The sequence below is a fragment of the Amphiura filiformis genome, chromosome 16 (genome assembly GCF_039555335.1).
Source record: "Amphiura filiformis chromosome 16, Afil_fr2py, whole genome shotgun sequence".
Taxonomy (NCBI): Eukaryota; Metazoa; Echinodermata; class Ophiuroidea; order Amphilepidida; family Amphiuridae; genus Amphiura; species Amphiura filiformis.
This window is the reverse complement of record NC_092643.1, coordinates 51285893-51312129: the sequence shown is the minus strand read 5'-3', so window position 1 is coordinate 51312129 and position 26237 is coordinate 51285893. Positions and strand designations below refer to the sequence as shown.

Here is a 26237-nt window from a genome sequence, read left to right as displayed (position 1 = left end):
CGATATGTTGTACTGGAACCCAAACCCAATCTGGTTGAGTTGGCATTAATCAAAACGAAATACCGTATTTCGTCGAATAAACGCCCCCGGGGGCGTTACATTTTCCCAAGGGGGGGGCGTTTATTAGAGGTCATTTTTAGCACGAAAATTCCCGTTAAAATCATTAGGTAAGCTTAAAAGTCACGCTAAAATGACGAACTATGACCTTTTGACACTGACTTTTGGTTCACTTCGGGTTCGGATGCAGATTTTCGCCATTTATTGCTGCTATCGCGACCATGTGAGCAACTTGGTAAGCTTACTACACAAGATAGCATGGAAATATCGGAAGTTTTGACACAGCTTGGTGGAAAAAAGTGGTGGGGGCGTTTATTTGAGGGGGGGGGGCGACTCTTCGACGAAATACGGTAAGTGGTTAGTCAAAATGGTTAGTCAGTTCAAGTCTTATTATTTTTGTCTTAGCCATTGTCAAAACTCTAAATCAGAAAAGTAGAGGAGAAAAAAATACACTGATTTTCAACCAAATTTCACACAGAATGATTAATGTGTTATTCAAATCACATAGTACTGAAGATTTAACAAATATGAAAGTAGTTTAAGAAACAGAAGCAAGATTTCTTCTGTTTTATCGTAAAAAATGAACCAAAAAAAACCTACACTACATATCACACTATTTAGTGGTTCTGTTTATTAAAAGATTGTAAAAGTTGATCGTAATTAATACTGAAACCACCTCAAGTTATTCAACTGTACAGCAACAACAAAAAACCCTGTTCTACGGGCCCGACTGACCCAGAATTTTGCGTTTTGGAGAATTTTTGGTTTTATTGTGCTAAAATCATGTCATATCAGCCGTAGGGCCAAAAATTACTAATTATTACTAATCCATGGACCAGATTGTGTCACAATTTAAACACACATGAATAAGTACTTCAAATTCAGAGGTTCAAATTGCCTGAAATGTGCCCATCCACCACAAACTGGTCGTAAAAGTCGGCATTTTCCATTTTGAGATAAAATCAAAACAGCATTGGATTTCTATGTAAAATATATTAGGAATTTGACCTTTGATGAACCATAACTTTACTTCTAGATGTCCGATGAAGCTGGTTGAGGTGTCATTGCAAAGCTGAAAGTGCATTCTTTCAAGATCTGCAATAAACAGAATATGATCTAGAGCCGACTTTATTAACACTTCGTGGTGGATGGTCACAAATAGGCTGATTTTGCATAATTTTTTTTGCGAATTTAGGGGATGGATTCACCCTTAATATCTCACATTCATAGTGTTATGGGAAACTACCATGCAATATTAATGGATTATCATGCAAGGCCCGACCCTAGACCTTTTTTTTTGTTTTGTTTTTTTTGCAAATAAAAAAAATACTTGGAAATTTTTTTTTTTAGTGTTGGTGGGGAAATTTTTCTTTGGCTCTTGTAGTGGGGAAGTTTTTTTTCTTCAAAACTTCCTAACCCCCACCTTGAAGTCTAATGGTACTTCCCTTACAGCTTTTAGAAGTTTAAAAAAAAAAATCCTGACCTACCTACCCTAATTTTTTTGATGTTATGCCAATTAAACAATTTTCTTAGGCCTCAGGCCTTGCCGTCTAGATTTTAAAGGCGAGTGGCCAATCACTCGCTATAATTTGGTTCACTTCAAGTTCGGTAGTGACGTCAACGCTTTTTCGCGATTGCGCGGCAAGCGTGCCGACAAATCGCTCTTGTACGCGTGAGTATACACTTTGCATGATTAACTTGACGTGCGCGAATCACTGTTTAGGCCAACAAAATACGCACATACGTCACTACCAAACTAGAGGTGAACCAAATTATAGCATGATGCTAGGCGAGTGCATGAAAGAGCTGTATCACTCTCTATGTAGTGGTCACATCTAGCTCTAAAAGACAATTAATACCAATATAAAACGCTGCTGACCGGGCTGCTGACACCCTCCTGTTTTCAAAAATTAAGGCAAAGTTATTATGATAAATTGAATACATTGAAAGTGCTGAAAGTTACATGTAGTTCCATTTTGGGTGATTAAGCTGCAGCAAATTAGTGTCTATGGCGAGTGGAAAATCGCTTCGCTAGAAATTGGGCAAGTGGTGGCGAGCGATCGCTTGCTCGCCTCAAACACCAAGGTCTGGGGCGACTGGCGTTAAATACATAGGGCCCACGTTTGTCTGTGAAAATATGTATACCATTTTCACCCTGATGTGACAGTGACCTTCAAGGATAGCATTGGTTAATACAGTATGCTTACCAACATGTCTTACAAATATTACTACTATACTACATGTACACTACAATGTTATTCAATTAAAACAGCATGCATATTTTGTCAATTTAAACTCATATTTAAAAAAAAAAGTTAATTAAACTGCTCAAATAAAGAAAGTCCGCAGTCATGTAACCTGTCCTACACCAAAACTTGATCTTGTTGTGACAATTTGATTGATTTCGCCGTGTGCAGAATCTTGTTAGCTCCAATTTGATACCAAATTTGCTACCAAACACTCAAAAGTGACAAAGATTGACACCAGTTTATGGCATTTGGTGCATTTTCAAAAGTTGCAAATCAAAACTATGCACGCAGTCGAAATTGCTTAGCGTGGCAATGTGGTCAAGCTTGCTTGCCCACGATGGGCCCCTGTCAACTATCCCAAGTGCGCGCTTTATTCAATTGTTAATTTAAAACGCATGGATTGCTACAGTGCTTTACTGATGAATACTAGGGCACGATGCGATCGATATGACCTAGCGGTTATTTCGGGCTTTGTCAATGGTCGCGCTCTGCATTCACCTGTACAGGTCCGCTTGGTCCGTTTTTAATTTGCAACTTTTGAAAATGCACCAAATTTCATATACTGGTATCAATCACTCTGAATTTAGAGTGTTTGGTAGCAAATTTATAACCAAATTGGAGCTAACAAGATTCTGCACATGACCTTATCTATTAAATTGTTATAACAAGATCAGGTTTTGGCTTAGGACAGGTTACATGATCATGGACTTTCTTTATTTGAGCAGTTTATGAACTGCAGGCATCTGTTACCATGGTAACTACTTCTAATGAGTGTGATAGTTGTGTGCATGTGCCATAAAAAATCATGCCAAAAAATCAAACATGTACAAACCTCTGGAGCGAGCTCCTGACCACAGTAAGGGCAGGGATATCAACATAATAGCAGGAAAACAACAAAAAGAGGGAAATGCTGAAATTATAGGAAATTATCAAAATAATAAAGGATTGGCAAAATCAACAACAAAATGAAACTGAAATTAGACAAAATAAATTAAAATCAAATGGATATAAGCTGCATGCATAAACTTAATATAGATCATTAGCAGGAGTCCTTAAATAAAAACATAATACTATACATATCAAACACACAATGAACTCTATGTATAATCACTAGAAGGCTAGTATTTTCTTTTTCAACTGATATAAATTGATATTTATTAAAATGAAATTGTGTCTGTGGAAAATAAGTATTCATATTAGTTCTAGCTTACAGCATGGATTTATGAGTAGAGCACCACCTATAATAGGAAGTTATTAACACAAAAACTTTCAAACAGATCTGAATCTTTTAGTTCAGTTCATGTTCTAAGACATCTTGGCATCATTCCTGTTTATTTGCCCTTGCTTATTTTGTGATGTTGAAACATTTTGTAAAGAAGGCACAACAACAGATTAACAAGATCAACAGTAACATGCACATATAATAACCCTGGGGGTATGGATGTTTGGTTTGGGTAGGGACCAAGAATTTGAAAGTGGGCCTATATTTTGACCTATTTTCCAAAACAATTAGACCAATTTTTAAACCCGAGGCCAAATTTAACACAATTTGTAACTAATTTACGATTATGAAACAAACAAAAATTCAGTCAAAATTTAAAATGATGTAAGTTTTGAGCTAGTATCCTGCATACAAGTATATACAATATGAAAGAAAATATGAGAATAGACTACTAGTACAGATCTATGAGTGACAATCTCTGTCTTTATAATAAAGTCTTCAGCAAAAGTTGTTCACAGCATTAGGTCTCTTTTAATTTGACAAATTTCTTTCATTTACATTTCCAGGTTCTATAGAAACACATCTTTGAAGAAGAATATGCTAAAAATGTTTGCATGAAGAAAAGGCTTTAAAAAGAGTCACAAATAGAAACCACAATACTTTTCACAGAAGTTGTGTGAACTAAATTAACACTGTACTGATTTATACCATTGCTATCTTTCACAGAAAAAAAGCACAGCCATTGCATCATAAACTTGGTATTACCTGTGCAGGGACATAGCCATTGGTCTATATCGAGACAGTCTACTTGTGTGTGTTGATTAAAACAAGGGTTACAGGAGAGCAAAATGCATCATTATTAAAAATACAAAAGGACAAGACAATACACATGAAATGGACTTGTAAACCCACTGTACTGTACACTTTACAATGTAAATATTTAAAATGAGAGATCATGCAGTAAAAACAGGTGCTTTGTAGTGCATTTTGTCAAACAAAAATGGCCTTAAAAAGCCACAGATTGCTATTTCTTGTTTCCCCGGAAAATTGTAAGAGTAACATCAGTAGGTTTAAATTTCACCCTTAAAGCATATGGCTAGTCTTTCAATTAGGGTCCTATTTACCACCTTGGTCACCCAATATTAAATCCCTAGGCTACATTAGTAGGACTACATCATAACTGGCCAGTTACACTCTTATTTCACATCTGTTTTTTCAATTGATGGCTTTAAATTAATATTTGGCAGTCATGCAGCATCATAGCAAAATGCCCCCCAATATAAGTGATTTTTTAACTCCCAGTGAAAATTGCTGAAGAATGGATGGTACCCCACCCCCTAAACCAAGCTAGTCCTCCCAGTGACTTACCTTACGTTTCTGATTTAGCATAGCCAGTTTGGTTACGCTCCCTCCACACAAACAGTCTGCCAATGATAACGAACAGGTCCTTTTTGATTGGCTAACGGTTTTCTGACGACATCATCCAGCTTGACTTCAAACAAAGCTTTCAATTGGTCGACAGGCTAAACGGCTACTTCATATTCATGAGCAATTTTGACCCGGAAGTAAGCACTTGCGAGATTGCATCGCTCGCCAGCTCTATGTGTACATACGCATAGCCAATCAGAAACGGTGTTATAAGTGGCCATTGGCAGACTGTTTGTGTGGAGGGAGCATAACTAAACTGGCTGCGGAGGAGATTACTGGAAGCCATGCTTGTACTACAAGTTGTAGTAATGGTGCAATTAATGCAATACTGTATGTGCTTTGACATGTATGAACAAGTGGCATACATAAACAAACTTACTTGCTGTTCCCAATAAAATTAAAAAAATATTTCAGAAATTTTACCATCTTATGCCAAAATGTACAATCCAGTTTATTTACCTATGACCAATCATCCTTACTTAATACCTGAACTTGAACTTGAATTATTCAGCTTTTTAACAAATTTTAAGTAAATCTGAATTTCACGTTGGCTCAAACAGGTCCAATTATGTCACCACAAATGTTTACTTATGCCACTAACAAATTATGACAATAATAAATCCTATATGCTGTAATCAAGCATGGAAGCAGTGCCGGTTTGCATGAATTCTTCAACTTTTATTGGTCACACAAATGTACTGCAAACTTAACATCACACTCACATGCTATGCATACACACACAATCTGAAATTTCTCCTATTATATACATACCTTGGACGTGATAGTAAGCTAGCAGGACTGCCGAGAAGTGGACAATATAATTGATATTTTTTATTCAAATCTATATAAATTCATTACATTAATCAATAACAAATTTCAAACCAGTTTCAGCTTGTTCTTAAACACCAATAACCAGATAAGTAAGTAACATCACATTTTGGTCCTCTTTTTTCTTTGTACTTTTTTAGTTTAAAGTTTCCTCGAATAACATGTAACTGAACACAAGCAAAGAAAGAAACCAACAACAACAACAACAACAACAACAACAACAACAAAAGTATAATGCTCACTTTCCATGTTTACAATGTCTTTAAAATACTTTATTTGACCTGTGTTAAAAAAGGTCAGGATATATACTAGTAAATAGACGACTTTATTACATACCTTCTTTCCTCAATAGTTCTCTTCCTTCTGTCACTACCACTCCTGGTAAGTCCCTTCTAAATGAACAAACAAACAAAAAACAAACACATTGAATTCATGCTTTTATTAATTTGACAAACATACTGAGTATACTTGCAAGAATTGCTAAATGCATTACTAATACATGGTCTTGGGTTTATGTATTACAGTACTATAGCGTCCACAACTTATAAGTCCCCCCAATACTTTTAAAAATAAGTCGGAACATGCAATATATCATTGTAAAGCTCATTTTAAGGAGATAATTTGCCTGTTCAATATCTCAATAAGTGAAACTGTCGACAGTACAGCCTATTTGTGTTGGATGGTTAAAGGTTTTACTCCAGAACAATTCTGCAAGACCCCCATTTTGAATCAATAATAATAAAAATAATAACAATAATGATAATAAAGATCACTTGTAATAATGTGCCAGTATCTGTCTAAAAACATGCTTATGATTTCACACCACCAAATAGAATTATATGGCTGTGCGCCTTAATTTCAATTCTCAGAAAACCCATGGACAGCTAAATTAAGCATTAAAATGAGCAGAAATTTGCATAATTTTGGCAAAATTTGGATTGGTCATGATTAGTAATGTTAAATACAGCAAGTGTACCACAGATGGGAGAGCTTGTATAATTTTTAATGATTTTAAGCAGCCTTTTCTTTACAGAAGACTGGCATGATTTTGAGGGCCAGTCGTAAAAAATAATGACGGTCAACCTATATTTTTTCCCAGCCAGAGGGATCAGGCAAGGGCTGATTTCAACCATCATAGCTGTCGCTAAAATTGCGTTGTTCCTGTGAAGAAAAAATGATGTTTTCTTAAGGCAAATTTAGCACATATCTCTATGGGACTCTGATTTTCGTGGTGTGAGATCTTATGGTGCATTGACACATTAGGCTGTTCCATTTAAAATCCATACTAGCCCTGTGGAAGATTTTGGAAATATCTTCCACAGGAGGAGTATGTTTTTCAAATATAATTGGTCAGTGTTAATCATTTTGAAACCCATACTCCCTCTGTATTATGGTTTTACCTATATCTTCCACAACTGGAGTGAGTATTTCAAATGGAAGTTACCAAATTGTCTATTGTATTCAAAACTCATACTCCCACTGTGGAAGACTTTAGCTATATCTTCCACAGGGGTAGTGTGGATTTTAAATGGAATAGCTCATTGGAGCAGACAACTTGAGTGAAAACAAAACTATTTAGCATAGGGGGAAGCAAATATTCAAGTAATGGAAGGAGTGAAAGAAAGGGGAAGGAAAGGTGACCAGGCATGGAAGGGGTAGATGAAGTTAGAAAGAAAAAGAAAGAGTGAAAAGGGAAATCGATAGGACTAAAAGGAGAAAGGGATGTTAGAAGTAAAAAAACTGATGAAAGAAAAGAACATGAATAAAATCATAAGAAAGTGAAGCATGAAGAGGAAAAAGAAAGGGAAACTCCAGAAAAGGAAGAGGAGAAGAATACTGAACACAAATGGAGTACAAATTTAAAGGGAAGTAATTTAACTCTCTTCACGCGGGTGTCGACTGCAGACGATATGTTTCAAATTTTTTTTTTTAATTCAGAAATTTTAGAAATGTAAATTTTAATGACCATATTTGGAAACAGCATGAAAAATGCATTTAAATGAGTACAAACAAGCCTAGTATTGGTTCAGTGGTTCTTAAGATAGCTCTTGATATTTTGAGAAAATATTTCAAAACTTCAACTTTTACCGTTGAAGCGCATGGCTAGCATGCAGAGCATTAAGTGAATGAACTTCTCACCTTTCTAGGCATCGTAGGCTTTTTTGATCTACAATTTTAATTGCAGGTTTTGTGTTTCTAATTCATCATAACAATACAGTAAACTTTTGTCATACTATGGCTTTGATTACTTGATAATGAAAATCCAATCTCTTTACTGAGGCATGGTAGGCTTTTTTGATTTACAATATTTATTACAGGTTTTGTGTTTTGAATTCATCATAACAATACAGTTAACTTTTGTCATATTATGGCTTCAATTACTTGATAATGAAAATCCAACCTCTTTATGCCTATATTATATGAGCCGTTTGTTTAATCTCATCCAGCTTAAATAACCAGCCTATCTGTTCACGGTTAATATCCAGGGTTATAGCTATGCATGTTGGCGCCGACCAGCAATAAATATAATTTTGGGGGGATTTTTTTCACAAATGATTTTTTCATCATAAAGAGAGTAAAAAAACAAAACAAAAATTTGGGGGTGATACCCCTAGCCAATATTCACTCAACTTCATTTTGAAGGTAGGCATATGGTGAACCAGAACCTCTGGCCGCTATTCCCCACCATGTTACGTCACTCTACCCTATACGGATCTCCAGTTATTTCGCTTGATACACTTAAATTATGCAAATTAGGTACTTAAAGGAGGATTTCGTGATCCTATCATCCTCTTTTTATGACATTTTTCAGTAGATATCCACGAAAAAAGTTTATTCCCAAAATTTCAGTTGATATTTTTGCTAAACAAATTAATCTGCAAGAAATTTTTGGTACATAAACATTATGTAACCAGAGGTTTCCAGTGGTATAAAAATCTCAACTTTTTTTGAGAAAAGTGGGGGGATGAGGCTGTGGATCACGAAATGCCCTTTTAATTATCATATTTTGCGCAAAAAATCTAATCAGGTCGAGACCCTCTGGTCACCCAATCCCCACAAAGTTTTGTCATCATAACACTCAGAATCGGAAATTTTGATAGAAATAATTATTAGACCTAAAATTAAGGTTAAACTAATTGATATTTGTTATAAATTAATGCAAATCATATATTTTGTGGTTTCAAGCATTGGGATATGAAGTTTACTCAAAAAAGTGCAAGATGTGCACTTAGAGGGTGAATATCTTTTATAAATTTTTCTTGCCAACAGGTGAAAACCCGGGGAGGGGGGACATTTTTGGTGGGTACGTTCCCCAAAAATTTAGAGGTGGTGGGTTTTTGGGAGCTGACAGCGTACCGGTTAAAGGGGGTCTTTTGGAGCTGCAAACCGGGCTGCGAACAAGTAAAATGGGGACTTTTGGAGCTGCGAACAGTCAAAAGCAAGGGTCTTTCTTGGCTTTTTGGTTGAAAATCACCTAGAAAAAACCCAGAAATATGAGGAATGAGCAATTTTGGGGTCTTTTAGAGCTGAAATATTCAAAATCAAGGGTCTTTCGGAGCTCTATTTTGGTCAAATATAGGGGGTCTTTCAGAGCTGCGAAATCCAAAAGGGGGGTCTTTCCGGGGGAGCATACCCATATGGTCCATTGTGTTAAGTGTCCCCGGAACCGAGTTTCCTACCTTAGCACAACTTTGCAATTCATTGCAGTGTGACTTACCATTTCATTAACTTTCATTGTAGTTTCTTGCAAGTCATGATCAGACCCACTTCTTTCCTTCTTATTTGACTCATCCTGTTCCACCAATGCTTCATCTTGACTCTATAATACAACAAAAGAAAGCTTTGTTACATTAATGGGCTATTCCAGAAATTAAAGGCACACCCCCTAAAGAAGACATGGGATTCCCAAAAATTTTCACCAAATTTTGCTCTGGGAATTCCCAAAAAAAATGGCCTTTATGCTCACAACCCTAAAGAAGACATGGGAATTCCCAAGAAAAAGATGACTTTTTAGGCTTGGGAATTCCCAAAATTTTTGGCAAAAATTTGCCTGTCTTCTTTAGGGACACTGGGAATTCCCATTTTTTAAGCATTTTTATTTTCAAAATGGGAATTCCCATTTGTTTTCGATAAAATTTTGGTTTGGGAATTCCCAAAAATTTATGGTAAAAATTTACATGTCTTCTTTAGTCCCATTTTCCCCATTTTAGAGTGCAAATTTTCCTCCCAAAGGGTTTTCATTATTCTGGAAACCCTAAAGAAGACATGGGAATTCCCAAGAAAAGGACACCTTTTTAGGAGTGAAAATTTCACCACATCGGCCATTGTTTTATTATTTTAAAAACCCTAAAGAGGACATGGGAATTCCCAAGAAAATGTCCCTTTTTAGGAGTGGGAATTACCCCCCGTAATTATTCTTAAAATCATAAAGAACTAAAAAGAAGACACATGAATTCACAAGAAAAAGACCCTTGTTTCTTTTTTAGGAGTGGACATTCGAAAAGGGGATTCTCTAGAATTCCGAGAAAAAGACCTTTTCAGGAGTGGGAATTCCCAAGAAACTATTCTTGCACATATCATATAGGGTGGAAAAGTTTGGTTCAAAAAGTACACAATTTTGTTCTTCTCTGATTTACCACCATCAAAACTTCTTATGTTAAAACCAATGTGCTAAGAACATTGTAGGCTTTCAATAATGAGTTATGTTGCCTTGCTGCTGAGATACAGCACAGATCCTAGAAATCAGGATCTGTGGATACAGAACTATGAGCCATTTCCTAATCAAACCATCTTCATGCAAATGTCCATTAAAATGTATGTAAGATTTGGAATTCCAACCAAATTTAACATGACGTGAGCTCGGTGGGGAGGGGGGGACACTTCAATATGAAATGGATATAGGTGTAGGGCTGGCACTTTCGCACTAAGGGGCATTCGGTGAGAGCAAAATGTAAAAAATATGGGGTCAATGGGTGAGAGCATGATTTTGGGCATTCGGTGAAAGCAAAATGTAAAAAATATGGAGTCATTGGGTGAGAACATGACCTTTTTTAAATGGATCTTTGGGTGAGAGCGAAACAGCGCCACAAAAACCTCGAAAATCAAATTTCTAGTTCTAAATGGCTTTAAATTTCATTGCTTCAAATCAGTGATAAATGAAAGTTGCTGTTAAAATTGAACTTGTAAGGGTCTCTGGGTGACAGATCAAATGAAAAAGGGTCTTCGGGTGACAAAACATGTGATTGTAAAAAAATATGGGGTCTTTGGGTGACAGCGACGCTGAAAAAGGGGGTCTTAACAGCTCTACACACTAAAAACTACGGGGTTATATTTTCCGTGGTCATTTTGAATTGACCACGTTTGGGGTTGTTTTGACCCCGTAAGGGGGTTGTACTGTTTTAATTTGACCACATTCACGAGGTCATTTTAACCATGACGAACGTGGTCAAAAACTTAGTGGTCATTTTGCCGATACCGTCGCGCATTGATATCAGTTTCAATCTTCCGCTTTGAAAATCTCAATTCATAAATGAGTTTAAACATGAGCTGCAATTAATGTTTGTTGATTAATAAATAAAACTAATTTTTTTTTGAAGTTACCAAATTTGTCAACTTTATAATGACTTGCATTTCGGAACTATTTGCACACACGGTGTGCATCGGCTCACGTGGTCACATCAGCGCCATATTTGTTCTGATTGTGCAGCTCAGCGGATTGTCATGTGTGCTTGTCTGCATGATGGAATATGAAAAGTTAGTTGAAAAGTGAGACTGCAAGGATGCATAGACCCTTGTCTATGCACGCAGATTCATTCAATTTCATGCTGTCGTGGCTGGTGTCTTGGCTGCAGTTGTTATAAGCTTATATCATGTAAGCTTATAATACGTGAACTGTCATAGGCGATCGACTGACTGTGTGTGAGTGTGACACACAGATGCATTTTGCAGTTTGCTGTTTATGTAATGCTTTCTCTGTGCAGAAACACACTTATGTCCTGGTGGGACCAGCATGACCATAGGCCTACTAAAAAATCCAAACAACCCCTAAATGTGGTTATTGAGTAACCCTATAAAACAACCCTTTCAAATGGGTCATTTCATTTGACCCCGAAATGAGGTCATTAAGTAACCCAATAAGGCAACCCTTTTGAAGTGGTCATTTCATTTGACCCCGAAATGTGGTAATATTTTGACCCCAATGGGGTTACTATTTGACCCAAATACGTAGTCATTGCAATGACCCCGACCAATGGGGTCAAAATGACCCCGTTAGTGGTATGGTGTTTAGTTGATAACTATGCTGGGGTCAAAAATGACCCCGTTTGGGTCATTTTTTGACCCCGTAGTTTTAAGTGTGTACATACGCGTCACCTCCAAAGTTGGAGTGCCCCGGGACGTAAGCACATGTCCAACTAGACAGATATCCACATTGACATCAAAATTGCTGATGTAGACATGATTAGCCTACGCAAAATTATCTCATACTATGCAGCCAAAATAGTAATGTGTCGCGAAAGTCATCTCGGGACAATTCTATGTATTATGTAGGCCTAATCCAAAAACAGCCTAATATTTCAAGACCATGATGACTAGTTATATTAAATTGTGAAATCTTACAACGAAACCTCATTATGTAGTTGAAAATTAGATTTTAATAGCTAGTCAGTAAGTATTTTGCAGTATCTCAGAACCAATGAAGAGCTTTTTAGTTGTGACTGTCCTTTTTTTAATAATATCACCATTCACCAATATACTAACCCTAGCAACGGCCCTAATCCTAAACATAATCCTAACCGTAACACTGATGCCTAACTCGAACTAAACCATAGACCTAATCCTAAAAACATACTAAATAAACTTTAAAGAAAGTATAGCATAAATAAATAAATTTTGGATTTATAGCATGCTCTTGTAACAGTGACATTACCATTATTTTTCGGGCGTGTAAAAGGCGGTTAATTTTCAAGTGGGAGTAAAATAGTCCAAAAACTTTAAAGAAATCTTTAAACAATGTGGGACCATATTTTAAAACATTTTGCTGGTTTTTGTAGTAAAAATTTCCCCTAGAAATGGAGTAAAAATAACCCCTATGATATGTGGTAAAAAATTACACCTATAGAAGCTTATAAAATGATGTAGGGGTTTGAAGTTTCCCCCAATCTTGGCCCCTCCTGCCATGCAATGAATAAGTTTGATCATGTTAATAGTTGCGGAAGAGCAAACTAATTGGTATCATTAAGAGGCCTGCCACCAATGTCCACAATAATCACAGACACATTTAAGAAGTTGCTACTTTCTTGTTTCCAAGCAAGGCAATTAAATAATATTAAGAGGGGAGCATGCTCATCTCTTATACTTTCACTTGCCTGATCCTGAGCCTGGTCCCTCGCTCCCTTTCCAGTCATTTTCTCCATTCCTGCATGCGTAACAACTGGACTTTTGGCCACCTATAGACATTCCTGAATTGTTCAACACATGGTCTTTCTGTCTTGTTGGTGGTCGTCCTAATTGTCTCAAGACATTGAAGTCATTCTATAGCCTTGGAATGGGAGTTGTTCTACGAAGTAGGGGCAATCTAACAATCAAACCATATCAATTGCCACAGAGAAACTTTTTCAACAACAGATTTTTAAACATGTTAAAGGTAAATCACAACAACAAAATGGGATGTTTTATTTCAGGCTGATATTTTTTATAATATAAGTGAATAAAAAAATCATCGCCGTCTCATCTTGACACATGTGCTGGGAATTTAAATTTAATAGAAATCATCTTTATTCAAACAATTCAAATAAATATCATATGGGGTACTGATCATGCGCAAATCGTAATACAGTGGCGGCGCCAGGAAATTTTTTCGGGGGCATTAGGGGGCAAAGTGAATTTCAGGGGGCAAAATCAACAATGTTTGCGCAAAATTACCGTAAAAAGTGGAAATTTTCGTAATTTTGGGTTTTTTCTGGGGGGGCAACAGTTCTGACTGGGGCCCATGACCCCCCCCCCCCCGTGGCGCCGCCACTGCGTAAAAACGTGCAGAATAGAAACTCTGTGGCAGGCTCTGTGGTATCTCATATCATGTAAATGGTATGCTTAGCCTGAGTCGCTCGGCCGATCTCGAACAAAATCGTGAGTCATATTTTCACATCATTCTGATTGGAACTTGAAAGATCTATAATGGTACAGGGTGTCCCAAAAATAAACAGAACCCTCATTGCGCCCTCTTTTTCCTCCTATTTCTGAACAGTTGATCACAATGATCAAATATATTTTGGTAGGTAAACAAACCTTTAATCGTTAGCTTTAATAAACCAAAAGAATTACGAAGATATGTACCCGGTTTTCACTTGGTACACAGATGAGGTTTGGCTTTGGAGTGGTCTGCAAGATCACCAGACCTCACATATGGAAAGGTTTATCTACAAAAACAATTTTCTTATAGACCATCATGCGCACTTTCCACCCTGAGCACACATTTTCGTCCAAAAGCTCTCAAGCAAGCAGTGATTGTCTCCACTGCAGTCTTTGATTACACTGCACGGTTGAGTGCATAACATCGAAGAGCTGTGGAGCTTCTAGCTGAAAAATAGGCCTTTTTGATTTGTTTTTGTCGAAACCTTCAAGTATTCCCTTCATCCAATCAGAATTTGTTTATATCAAACAAAAGCTAACACTTCCCTTCCCCCTAAAAACACTTTTCGTCACTAGGTCAACAAATAGCAAGGCGAATGTGGTAAATCTGTTGAAAACTTCCTATCCAAGCACATTTTTTTACCAAAATGTAGGTTTTAAAAGTCAAAACCTCAAGTGTTTCTTACAATATTTTTCAAATTTTGTGTGTCATTAAATGAAAAAGCACACTTATATTGTCCATATACTAGCGTCACTAGAATGAGTAATGGCCAATTCTCTTTAAATTGCCAATCTTGTGCAAAAAGTCACAATTTTTGCCTGGTTTGTCATACGGTTGTAAATTCAATGAACTGTGAATTTGCTAAAAGAGCGCTTACTTGAGATGCACCGCTTGATTACTTCCATTGGGGCAACATCCAAAGCGAGGATCAGTTAGCCTCCAACTCCAAGATCTTCATAACCATATTACTGCTGCATTCACAAGTATTGGTATGCAATGCAATTGATGTAATGAGGACCAGGGCTGAAACAGGTATTTGTCAAGGAGGCAACCAGGTAGAAGGCAGAGTAAACTACTCCGTAGTCCACTTGCCCAATGTGCAATCCATACTCTGGATATTGTATTTAAGCTTAAAACTCTGATTTAATTGATGTGTGCACAATTGATAGATTTTCACAACTGATCTTTTCAGTCACCATACTCCCTCTGTCTGCTTCCCAAGTGGACTACTGACTTTGGATTGCGGTTTACATGCTTAACACGGCTGTCTATGGATGAGATTGTCGGATTTCTGGCCTACTAAAATTGGCCATGATGTAATGCATCTTTAAATGGATCTGGCTTGCGGTATAGTTGTGTACCATGTAGTTATTAAAATAACTATGGTACACAACTATACCGCCCTTTGTGTTGGCGGGAACATTGAACTCTCAATAGGTGCATGAGCGCGTTTTGTAATTGCTTGCGGTTTAATTGGATTGATAAACAAGTATGATTGACAGTGTGTGGGTTAGGGACTTTGCCCGTTCAAAGTCCCGTTTAAAATTCAAAGTACATAGTCGATTTTTAACTCGGACTTTCGCGATTAATAAACTGGTAGATTCTAAAATCAGAATTGTTCAGTATTGAAGTGCCAATATAATTATGACATTATGATATGTTACACTTTACTTTTACTGTCACTAATAAATTTATATAAACTTTTTCATAAAAATTTTATCCTAGTATTTGATGTAATAAATATCAGTATAATTTCGAGTTCAGCTGAATGCTTTCATCATGATTAATAATGTGCTTTTATTTATCAAAAATCGACTGTGGCATAGTCTAAGGGCAAAGCAGCACAGTAAACTCACTTCAGAAGAACCAAAGACAACCCAAACAGCCCTTTTCAGTGCTACCTTTTAATCCCAAAAAGAGAAATGACTTGTAAATAAAAAGAAAGCAATAAACAACAAAGTAAGAAACATAATAAACAAAAGGCATAAATAAACAAAAAAATAAGTAACTGCAAGTATAGCAAAAGAAGTGCTACTCCACATTCATTTTGACTACAATTCCATAGCCCATAAGCCCACCGGTAAAGCCCATTCCCCAAATAAAGTTGTTTTTTATAAAGTTATCATGGAGTAATGTTTGATATTCATGCATGATACGTGTGCTTTTTTAATCTTTGAAGTAGCCAAACCTCCTCCGTGGACAGAGGGGAAAAGGGTACATTTCTAAAAAACCAGCATATCTTCAAAAGTTGATTGATTGATTTTTTTTTCAATCTATTAAAGCTAATGATAAAGGTTTCTTTACAAAAAAAATTATTTTTGGGACACCCTGTGCTATAGGTCTTTATTAAAGTGACACCAATTTTTTCACCCCAAAACAATCCCCTTTAGGCCTACTGTGTAAAATGGCTTCGATAAATGCCATTTTCTCAGCTCGACTACATTTCCTTAAATGACTGAGATGTAGGTGTAGTCATAGAAAATGAGATAAAGTGGACAATATTAACATTTTGAGGTACAATAAATTGCCATTTGTTCTAAATTCGTAGAATTTATATTAATTATATTATTGACCAATTTGGTATTTCTACAAAGCCTTATAATTGTTTTCAAAGTGACTCAAAGAAGGCATTTTCACTCTAAGTGTCCACCTAATTACCCATGAATTATGCTATGATGAGAACAAAATATTTTAGAATTTTCAGGCAGGTACATTTTTTCAATTATTTTCTTCAATTCGAAGAACTGAAAAAGGCCACTGCTGTCATTTCAACAGGACTTGCATCATCAGCTATATTCCTTTATTTTACGCGTGGTATGGCTCTGAAGGGCCAAGACGAATATTGAAAACTTGAAAAACTAATTTTCCATGATCTTTGGGACTCTTGACATTTTGTGGAAAATTGTTCAAGCTTTAGCATCTGCAGCACTGGGACAGGCATCTGCTATCTACTGAAGATAGCAAAAATTGCAACATTCACATATTAGTCAATTCTGATTGGTTTGTCTGCTTAAATGTGCACAAACAGTGATTTTCTTCACTTAGGCCTATTTCACTGTTCCATTGTACTTTTTTATTGTTTACCCGGCACTGTTGTGGGTTCTGGAATTGGTCATATTTGACCATTGAACTTTACCTATTTTTATTTTGTTGCTCAGTTTAGCGTGTCTGCATGCTTATGTACACGCAAGGCGCATTTTGATACCCAATTTGTCCTATTTTGTTCAATATTAACAATACAGCAGTGTTTTGAAAGAAAAATATTAGAATTTAAAATTGCAGCTACGAGGGGTATCAAAAGTTTTAGAAATCGCCAGAAGTGAAAGAGCTATATCAATGAAATTTTGTCAGTGCAATCACTGGTCCTTATGTACACTATGATAAAAAAAATGGTCTCATAAGAATGTTTACTTTTTTATAGGCGCTAGATGTCAGTACCTGCCTATGTAACCGCATAACCAGCAAAATGGAGAAAATTGAGGCATGTAGCATGATTAAGTTCCATTTTAAGGGTTACAGTGCCCAAAAAATCTGTGATGAAATAAAAAGCAACAGTGACATATCACAATCACCACCGAAGATAACTTTCATTTCATCATCGATTTTCTAGGCACTGCAACCCTTCAAATGCAGGATCTTAATAACGCTGCTTGCCTCAATTTTCTCAATCTTGCAGTTTATGCGCAGTAACTGGAGCAGCAGCTTATTAGCATCTAGCGTCGCCTGTAAAAAAAGTAAACATACTTATGAGACCATTTTGCACCATAGTGTACATAAGGACCAGTGATTGCACTGACAAAATTTCATTGATATAGCTCTTTCACTTCTGGGCATTTCTAAAACTTTTGATACCCCTCGATTTGTATTGATTTGAAGTAAGCGTGAAGATAATGGCGAGCTTTACGTGCTACAGAGCTGGCATAATAACCATTGATTGCTCTAAGCGGCAACTTTTTAATTAAGATATTTTTCTTTAAAACACTACTGTGTTGTTGATATTGAACGACATTTGACAAATGGGGCATCAAAATGCGCGTAAATAATTCATCCTTTCCTCAGTGTTAAAATATTTTGAAAACAGTTATTGGTTCTGAAGCTATAGACGTATTTGTAACAGCTGTGTTACTTTTTGTGCAGACTTTATTTTGTTTCATTTTGTTAGGTAAGAGGAAATAATAATGGCATTATGTGGAATCTCTAACCTCATAATATAAATGTACATTATGTATGCCATGCAAATGTTAGCTGCGGAAAAAATATTGTGGATGGGGAGCATGACCTAGTGTTTCCATTCAAATACTCAGTTCAGACAAATAAAGATTACACTCAAGCAAGAGAAAATGTATAGGTTCTATAAAAGATATCCCAAGACTTTTTATAAGGAAACTGCATAAACTTCACAACAATAAAGAAAAATGAATAAATTAAATTAAAATACTAATAGTCGCCTGAGTTAGTATTTACAAAAGGGATGGGGAAAGTTCTTGATTTTGATTTGGGTTGGGGTATGCGGCTGGGATATTAAAAAAAAAACATACACAAAATATAAACCAAATTTGATGAGGTGACCAACATTTTTTGATTATTTCTGTTTAAAATTATGGTAAATTTGCCCAACTATTTATAGTACGGTGAAATTGCGCAAAAATTTGCTAAAACATAATAAAAGAATTTTGTAGATTTTAGGAAAAAAATTGGAAACACCACATACATGACATATACCTCAAAATACAAGTCTTGCTTGCAGGACTACATTGACCCCCATTTTTCAACTCCCTCTCACCCAAATGACCCCCTTATTTGTTTAACTGAACTCATTCTCACCCAATTACCCCCTTTTTGTGTGCCTGTCACCAAAAGATTCCTTTTTTTCATGAATTTTGGACACATTTTTGATAATCTCTCACCGAATGCCAGACCCCTGCGTTTTTTTGGGTTTTTTTTGTGGTATGATTTTCCCCAGTCTCATGGAATGATCCCCCCTTTTTTTTGGACCTTCTCTCTGAATTAAGACCCCTAGTGGAAAGGTGGGTACCGAGATGTGCAGCAGATTTGCATTTCAGCTATTTATAACTTTGGGTATGTTTCAGTAGATATTCACAAAAAAACAATTCCCCAAATTCTAGTTGATTCCAATTTTTTTTTAGTGATATGCATGATTTATATTTATTATAGGCTCAGTTTTGTAAACAAATACAAATTTGACATGTCATATGGGGGAAAATGTTGACACATTTTGACAAAATTTGTAAAAAAATTTCAAAGTATTGGTAAAAACTTGTACAAATTATAAAATTCAGTGAAATCACTCAAAATCTCATAAACTATTTTTGAAATTTAACAGTCCTGTATGTAAATGGTATAAATTTAATGATATGTACTCAAAGTGTATGTAGCTGTGATGAAAAACCGTCCATCATATGAAAATTTTGCCCTTTCATACTAAAATAATAGATTTTTTCCCCAAAAGCCCGGCCCAAAAGCACCTAAATAAATATTGGCAAAAAATAATCACAAGAAAAAATTTAAATCACATGAAAAAATATAACATCACAAGAAAAAATATATAATCGCAGGATATAATGTGAAATAATAGGAAAAATCATTGTAAAAATTAGCCAAAATTTCTAAATCACTGAAAAGTATATAAAAATGAAAAATAATGTAAAATCGCATGAAAAAAAAAGTACAATTTTTTAAACGCCTTTAATAATATCGTTTTCCTTGGGACAATGACATGTGGTTCAAAATAAAAAATCCCAAAATATAATAGACTTATTTGGTCAATTTTAGTGACCATTTTATGTAGGCCTACATGTATTCACCTGATCTTGAATTAAATTTGACTGGAAATAAATGATTACATTTAAGTAATTTGAGAAAAAAGCCCACAAATTATTTCACCATATAGGCCCTTGTGTGGAATTTTTAAATGTTTTTTTTTTTTTTCATATTTCAACAATTGGTTTACATTTGAGTCTTAGATTGAGGCTTTTGCTTTAGGTAGAACTCAATTCAAAAATAATTAATTTATTTTAATATTCAGCCCAGATCTTCAATTTGTCCATCAAGTGTTCGTGACATTTCACCTATATCTGATATAGCCAAACCATCTCCATAAAATGTAGTTAAATTGGTTGATAAAGGTCTATAGGTTTATAATGACAAAGTTACCAAGTAGACTAACACTTCAATTAATTACCAATATGAAGAGAAATAAAACCAGCAAACCTCCGTGACTATTTTTCAAATTCAAATGCTCAAGAAAGTATCCATGCAAAGCTGCACTGAATGTTTTGGTTTTATCAAACTTTGAAACTAGTAAAATGCTGCAGGCATCAGGCATATGATAGACCACAGAACTGATATTGGAACATGGACTATGCATTGAGTCTTATAGCTGCAGGTCAAGGCCATATTATGTAATAGTTTCTAGCAAGTGTTTCTGGTTTCTACAGTCTAGCACAGTGTTTTGAACATGTTGACTGCCATTATCAGAATACCAGTACTTTATGGTTAAATTTATGTAGCATTTATATTTTTGCAAAAGTCTGTTTTTGCAGACAAATATATAGTCTTTTTAAATGTTGGGCAATGGACACAAAGTCATACTTGATATTTTAATATCACAAAATAAAGAGTTGAAGTTTCAGGAACTATAAACTAAACATTTATATTTTGGTGAAAAAATTTAAGCTGCTGAAAAAAGAATCTAAAATACATTTTGTTTTGTTCTGTGTGTCTTCTATGGGGTAAATTTGTAAGTGATTGAGTTTACACAACATGTTAATATTAAAGAGCAGGCAATATAAATTGAAACTGCCCCCAAAATCAAACAATTGTAAGATTTTTTTTAATACAAAAAAAGTTGTGGTTAAAAATCGCATGAGGTATTTATAAAAATGGTAAAATACCAAGGAATATTTTAAAACTTCCCAAATAGCTATAGGCCTACAATATAAAGAAATTTTCAAAAAAATGCCAAAAAAGTTGTTAAATCGCATGAAATATTAAAAAAATTGCAAACAATTGCAAAATCACAGGAAATAATATAATAACATCCCCAAACATTTGTAGAATTTTTAAAATGTCCCAAAAATTGTGAAAACACAAAGTTAGTAAAATCACAGGAAATCTTCAAAAATCGCTTCAAGTTCAACAATTTTTTTTTTTAAAGAGTGACATCGCAGGAAATATTCAAAAATCGCCTTAACAATATTTACAGTAAAATCACTGGAAAAAATCTAAAATCGCAAACATTTAGAAAAATAAAAGTGGAAAATATATATGTCAAATATGTGACACGATCTGGTCCATGGGGACCAATTAGGAGACATTTTTGAAAATAGAGTTACTGTAATTATTATTACATTACACATACATTAATACGTATCAAAACACCAAAGCTCTAGCATACTTGGTTTTAAGTTTTTTGATGTCTATTTCTTATGTATTCTCTTGTTTTTTTACCGGGGGGTTCTTGAAAAAAAATTTGTGCAGGGGTGTGCCACGCAGACTTTCGGATGCTGACTTTCTCTATACCTACTTTTTTGCTGTTTTTGCTACCCATCAGTATACCAATTTTCAAGAAAAAGCACCCAAAATGCACCCAAATTTGCCATAATTGGGCACTTTTGCCAAAATGCGCCCAATTGGGCGCATTGGTCTCCACTGAAAACCTACCCATCGATATACCAAAATCGCTGAAAAGGTACCCCAAAACCGTGGCACCTCCCGTATACCTTCAACCAGTAAGAACCCCGGGTTGGGGTTTTTACTCCACATTTTTGCTGTTATCTCAGTTTCAAATTTGCCGCCTTTGGCCCCCATGGACCAGATCATGCCACATATGTTAACAAAATGATTTCCCATTTCCCCCCATGAAACACTGCCCGGTCGTTACATCTCTGAATAAGGGGCAAGGCAGAACAAATTTTTTGTCTAAAATTTTAGACTTGGGAATTCCCAAAAATATTGGCAAAAATGTGCCTGTCTTCTTTAGGGACACTGGGAATCCTCAATATTTTTAAGCGTTTTTTCTGGCTGTGGGAATTCCCCCAAAAAAAGGGCAACATATTGATGATGAAACCCTAAAGAAGACACGGGAATTCCCAAGAAAAATACCCTTTTTTAGGCTTGGGAATTCCCAAAAATTTTGACAAAAATTTGCTTGTCTTCTTTAGGGTCACTGGGAATTTTTAAAGCATTTTTTTATCAAAATGGGAATTCCCAATTTTTTGGATAAAATTTTGGTATGGGAATTCCCAAAAATGTTGGCAAAAATTTGCATGTCTTCTTTAGGGTCACTGGGAATTCCCAATATTTTTAAGCATTTTTTATCAAAATGGGAATTCCCAATTTTTTTGGATAAAATTTTAGTCTGGGAATTCCCAAAAATGTATGGTACAAATTCACTTGTCTTCTTTAGGGGGGGTGCCATTAATTTCTGGAATAGCCCAATATGCACACATCAAACCCACTTCTTTCTTTCTTATTAGACTGGGGGCCGGGGCACTCACTAAAAATGGGTGACGGGTATGTGCGGCCACATTGACCCCCATTTTTCAGCTCGCTCTCACCCAATGACCCCCTTGTTTGTTTTCCTGTCACCAAAAGACCCCTTTTAAAAAATTTTTGGGGGTAACTGAATAACCCATTTTTTCATTATTTTTCTTCAAATTTTTCAAAAATTTTCAATTTTTTTCAAATTTTTGAAATTTTTTATCAACTTTTATATCTTGACCCAAAATTTTTCCCAGTCTCACTAAATGACAACTTTTTTGGTCAGAATTTCCTCAGACTCACGGAAAGACCCCCTTTTTTGGAACCTTCTCACTGAAAGGCCCCCCTTTTTCAGTGTCTAGGCTCTCACCGAAAGACCCTAAATTCGAACTGCTGTCCGCACATCCCCGTCACTTCCAAAGTCGAGTGCCCACCCCCCAGATCCTGCTCCACCAATGCCTCATCTTGACTCTATAATACATTGATATGCACACATTTAAATTGCAAGCATCACTGTTTTAGCAAATTTACATCAAGCATGCGCTTCACTGATAACAAATATTCACACAAAATTTTCATTATAAGCTTGCAATGTGCAGTCACACGTTTATAAGCCTATGGCTGCTGCGTAACAGCACATTATACAGTGGCGTGTCCGGGGAGGCATTGGGGAAAAGTGAATTTCAGTGGGGAAAATCAACCAAAGTGAAAACTTTCATAATGTTGGTTAAAAGTGGGGGCAAGAAAAAATATGGTGGGGGTTATACACCAAACATTTTCTTGTACAATTTTTGTTTCATTTAATAGTAACTATACTAGTAAGGGACCAATCACAAACACTTGTAAGGGGGGCCTGATGCAAAAAGGGGGGCCCTGAAAATTTTTGACCCTCCTAAGGGGGGGGAAAAAAATTACCACAAATTTTCCTGGAAAAATTGAGTTTATATGCTTTTCTATGGGGTTGACCCATAATTTTCATGTCAAAAAGGGGGCCCTGAAATTTTTGAGGTCTGTAAAGGGGGGGCCCGAAAAATTTTCGCGATGAAATTTTTTTGCATCAGGCCACTGTCTCATCTATATTTGAACACATACTTTTACAAGAGTTTGTACGCACAAATTCTTGATCGGAAGAAGGCGGCAAGTACTTTGTTTATTATCATGGCATTTGAGCTATTCTATCTGGTATCCATACACCCCCTATGGAAGACAAATTTCCTTGCGAATTCTTTTTTGCATCAGGCCACTGTCTCATCGCCATCTATATTTGAACACATACTTTTACAAGAGTTTGTACGCACAAATTCTTGATCGGAAGAAGGCGGCAAGTACTTTGTTTATTATCATGGCATTTGAGCTATTCTATCTGGTATCCATACACCCCCTATGGAAGACAAATTTCATTGCGAAATTTTTTTTTGCATCAGGCCACTGTCTCATCGCCATCTATATTTGAACACATACTTTTACAAGAGTTTGTACGCACATGCCCATGGGACTTTGGATTTGAAAGGTACATGTACAAAAAATGTGTGAGTAGGTATATATGCTAATTGTGTGCTAACCCTAACCCGCCAGGGGCTTTTTGGCGACGGGAAGGGAAAGAAGGAAGGAATAAAGAGAGAACACAAAGAAAGAAATTGTTTGCTCTGGGTGGGATTCGAACCTGTGACCCCTCGCATGCCAACCACTGGCTTGGCAACACTTTGAAGTATTACACAAATAAAATACTATACTAACATCTACCTAGAACTGCATCTAGCTGCACAGACACAAAGGTAAACAGCAAGGATACTTTTAGAATATCAAGCTCTTTTGTGTGAAACACAGTGAGAATTTAGCATCTTTTATAAGTGATGTCAGATAGTCACACACATGAAGTATATTTACCATAAAAAATAGGGACAGCGGTCCCAGATAGGTTGTCCGAAGATAGTGAACAGCGCGCAAAGTAAATAATCATATTCAGCCTATTTTACAAGTTGCATTTTGCCATAAAACATGCGTTAGTATAATAGGGCCTAAGTATTTCAGAAAGCAAATGAAATAGCGTTGTAACATAAATTATGCTCAAAACATAGGTCTTGTGAATATTAACAACTTGCAGTGATGTGACAAGTTATGTCAGAGGGAATGACATGTGAGGCATCAGGAAGTACAGAGTTTTTGGTATAACAATAATAACATGTTCCCCAGAATTACAAAACAATTTTTAAGCTGTTTTTTTTTTAAAGTTAAGCTACGTAAATGTGAAGGTGTTTTACATCCCGTTCCGGAATTCCATCTGAAAATTGCAACGTACCATGGGGGGCATTCGATATATAACACCAGCGTGTCCAGGATCTTTTCCCTGCGGGGGCTCAGCCTCTCTTTCCGAGTTATGCTGTAAAATCACCAAAAACGGCTGACTTTACATGATTTTGAACAAAGTGTGGAGGGTTTCAGCACCCAAAGCCTACCCCGGACACGCCACTGTATAATGTGCTGTTACGCAGCAGCCATAGGCTTATAAACGTGTGGACAAACTCAATTTTGACACTTTGGCTTAAAACTGCCACCACATTTGTAATTTAAATTGGTTTTCATTCATTTTTTCACCGAATTCTCTTAAAAAGATGGTCGTTAATAATTTGCAAAAACAATTTGAAACAGACTATTCAATTTTGAGATATGAAACTTTGAAATTGGGTAACATTGTTTTTGGACCACCCTGTATACAAAGAGATGCCAGTGACTTTTAGGCCTTTATAGTAATAGTATATGGTCGAATCCAACCAAAAGTGTCCACGGGCCAAAAATAAAAGAACAAAAAAAAAATGTCTCCACAATTTTTTCCTTTTGCCCATTGATTGATGACATATTGGCCTTATAGGAACCAAAAGTGCCATTACTAATCTTGAAAAATAAATCCAGGACGTGTGATAGTAAATGTGATATCAAAACCCAATGTTACCTACGAATACCACTAGGATGCTTTCACTAGCGCAATACTAATCAACCTAAAACAAATGGAATATTCCCATTAACGCTTTTTTTAGTGTAATGTAGACCACAGGGTGTCAGGAAAATGCTAGCTCAACCAGAAAATATTTGTTTTATTTTTATAACGCGATCAATATGATCTTAGTCAATTTATGCTAGTTTATTTTTGAAAATGAAGTTTAGGTCAGTTTCTGTATTTTATTTATCAAATGAGTATGAATCAATTTACACATTGTATTAGAACGAGTAGGATATATGTTTTCAAGAATATTAGGAATTATACGCATACACCTAACGCTTTATACAATGAAAAGGTGAAGAAACCCGGTATTCAGTAGGTAACATGAGCGATTTAACAATATCTTTATTGAGTTTAGAGGTTCAAATTTTGCTATTATGGTAATGAATTAATAAAATGGTAGTTTTTAGATCTCTTTCAGATGGTACGTCCAAATGAATAAATGCTATTACCTTAGATCAAAAAATTTGATGCTTTTAGCAAGATTTTGACCACTTCATTTTGATATACAAGTAGTTAATCAGCAATTTTACATAATAAATAATTGTTGAATGAATCCGTATATGGGTAATAATAGTGTCCTGGGGTACCGCTTAAAGTTTTTGACAATTAATTTCCATTGGTAGAGACACTTCATTACACATGTCATGTATTATGCTGTATTCGTAAGTAACATTTCAGTATTTGTAGGTAAGAATTAGACTTTTGGTGGATATCATAATCAAAACTTCATTTTATAAAGCACTTTGAATGTATTATTTTTTTCTGTGCGTTTATTGATACTTTAGACCCTATCATGTATTAATAATGTCGGTTCACAGC

The 26237-nt window shown here is 35.7% G+C and overlaps 1 protein-coding gene across 1 annotated transcript in view; it reads right to left on the bottom strand.

Annotated features, from left to right (window-relative positions):
- LOC140172722 (uncharacterized) overlaps positions 1-26237 on the bottom strand; it is a 105580-nt gene that overhangs the window by 2761 nt on the left and 76582 nt on the right. The window contains exons 12-13 of the mRNA XM_072195855.1: positions 9503-9604; positions 6121-6176 (exon numbers count right to left, since the gene is read on the bottom strand). Of these exons, the coding sequence (XP_072051956.1) occupies positions 6121-6176; positions 9503-9604 (158 nt within the window). The remainder of the gene's footprint in view (positions 1-6120; positions 6177-9502; positions 9605-26237) is intronic.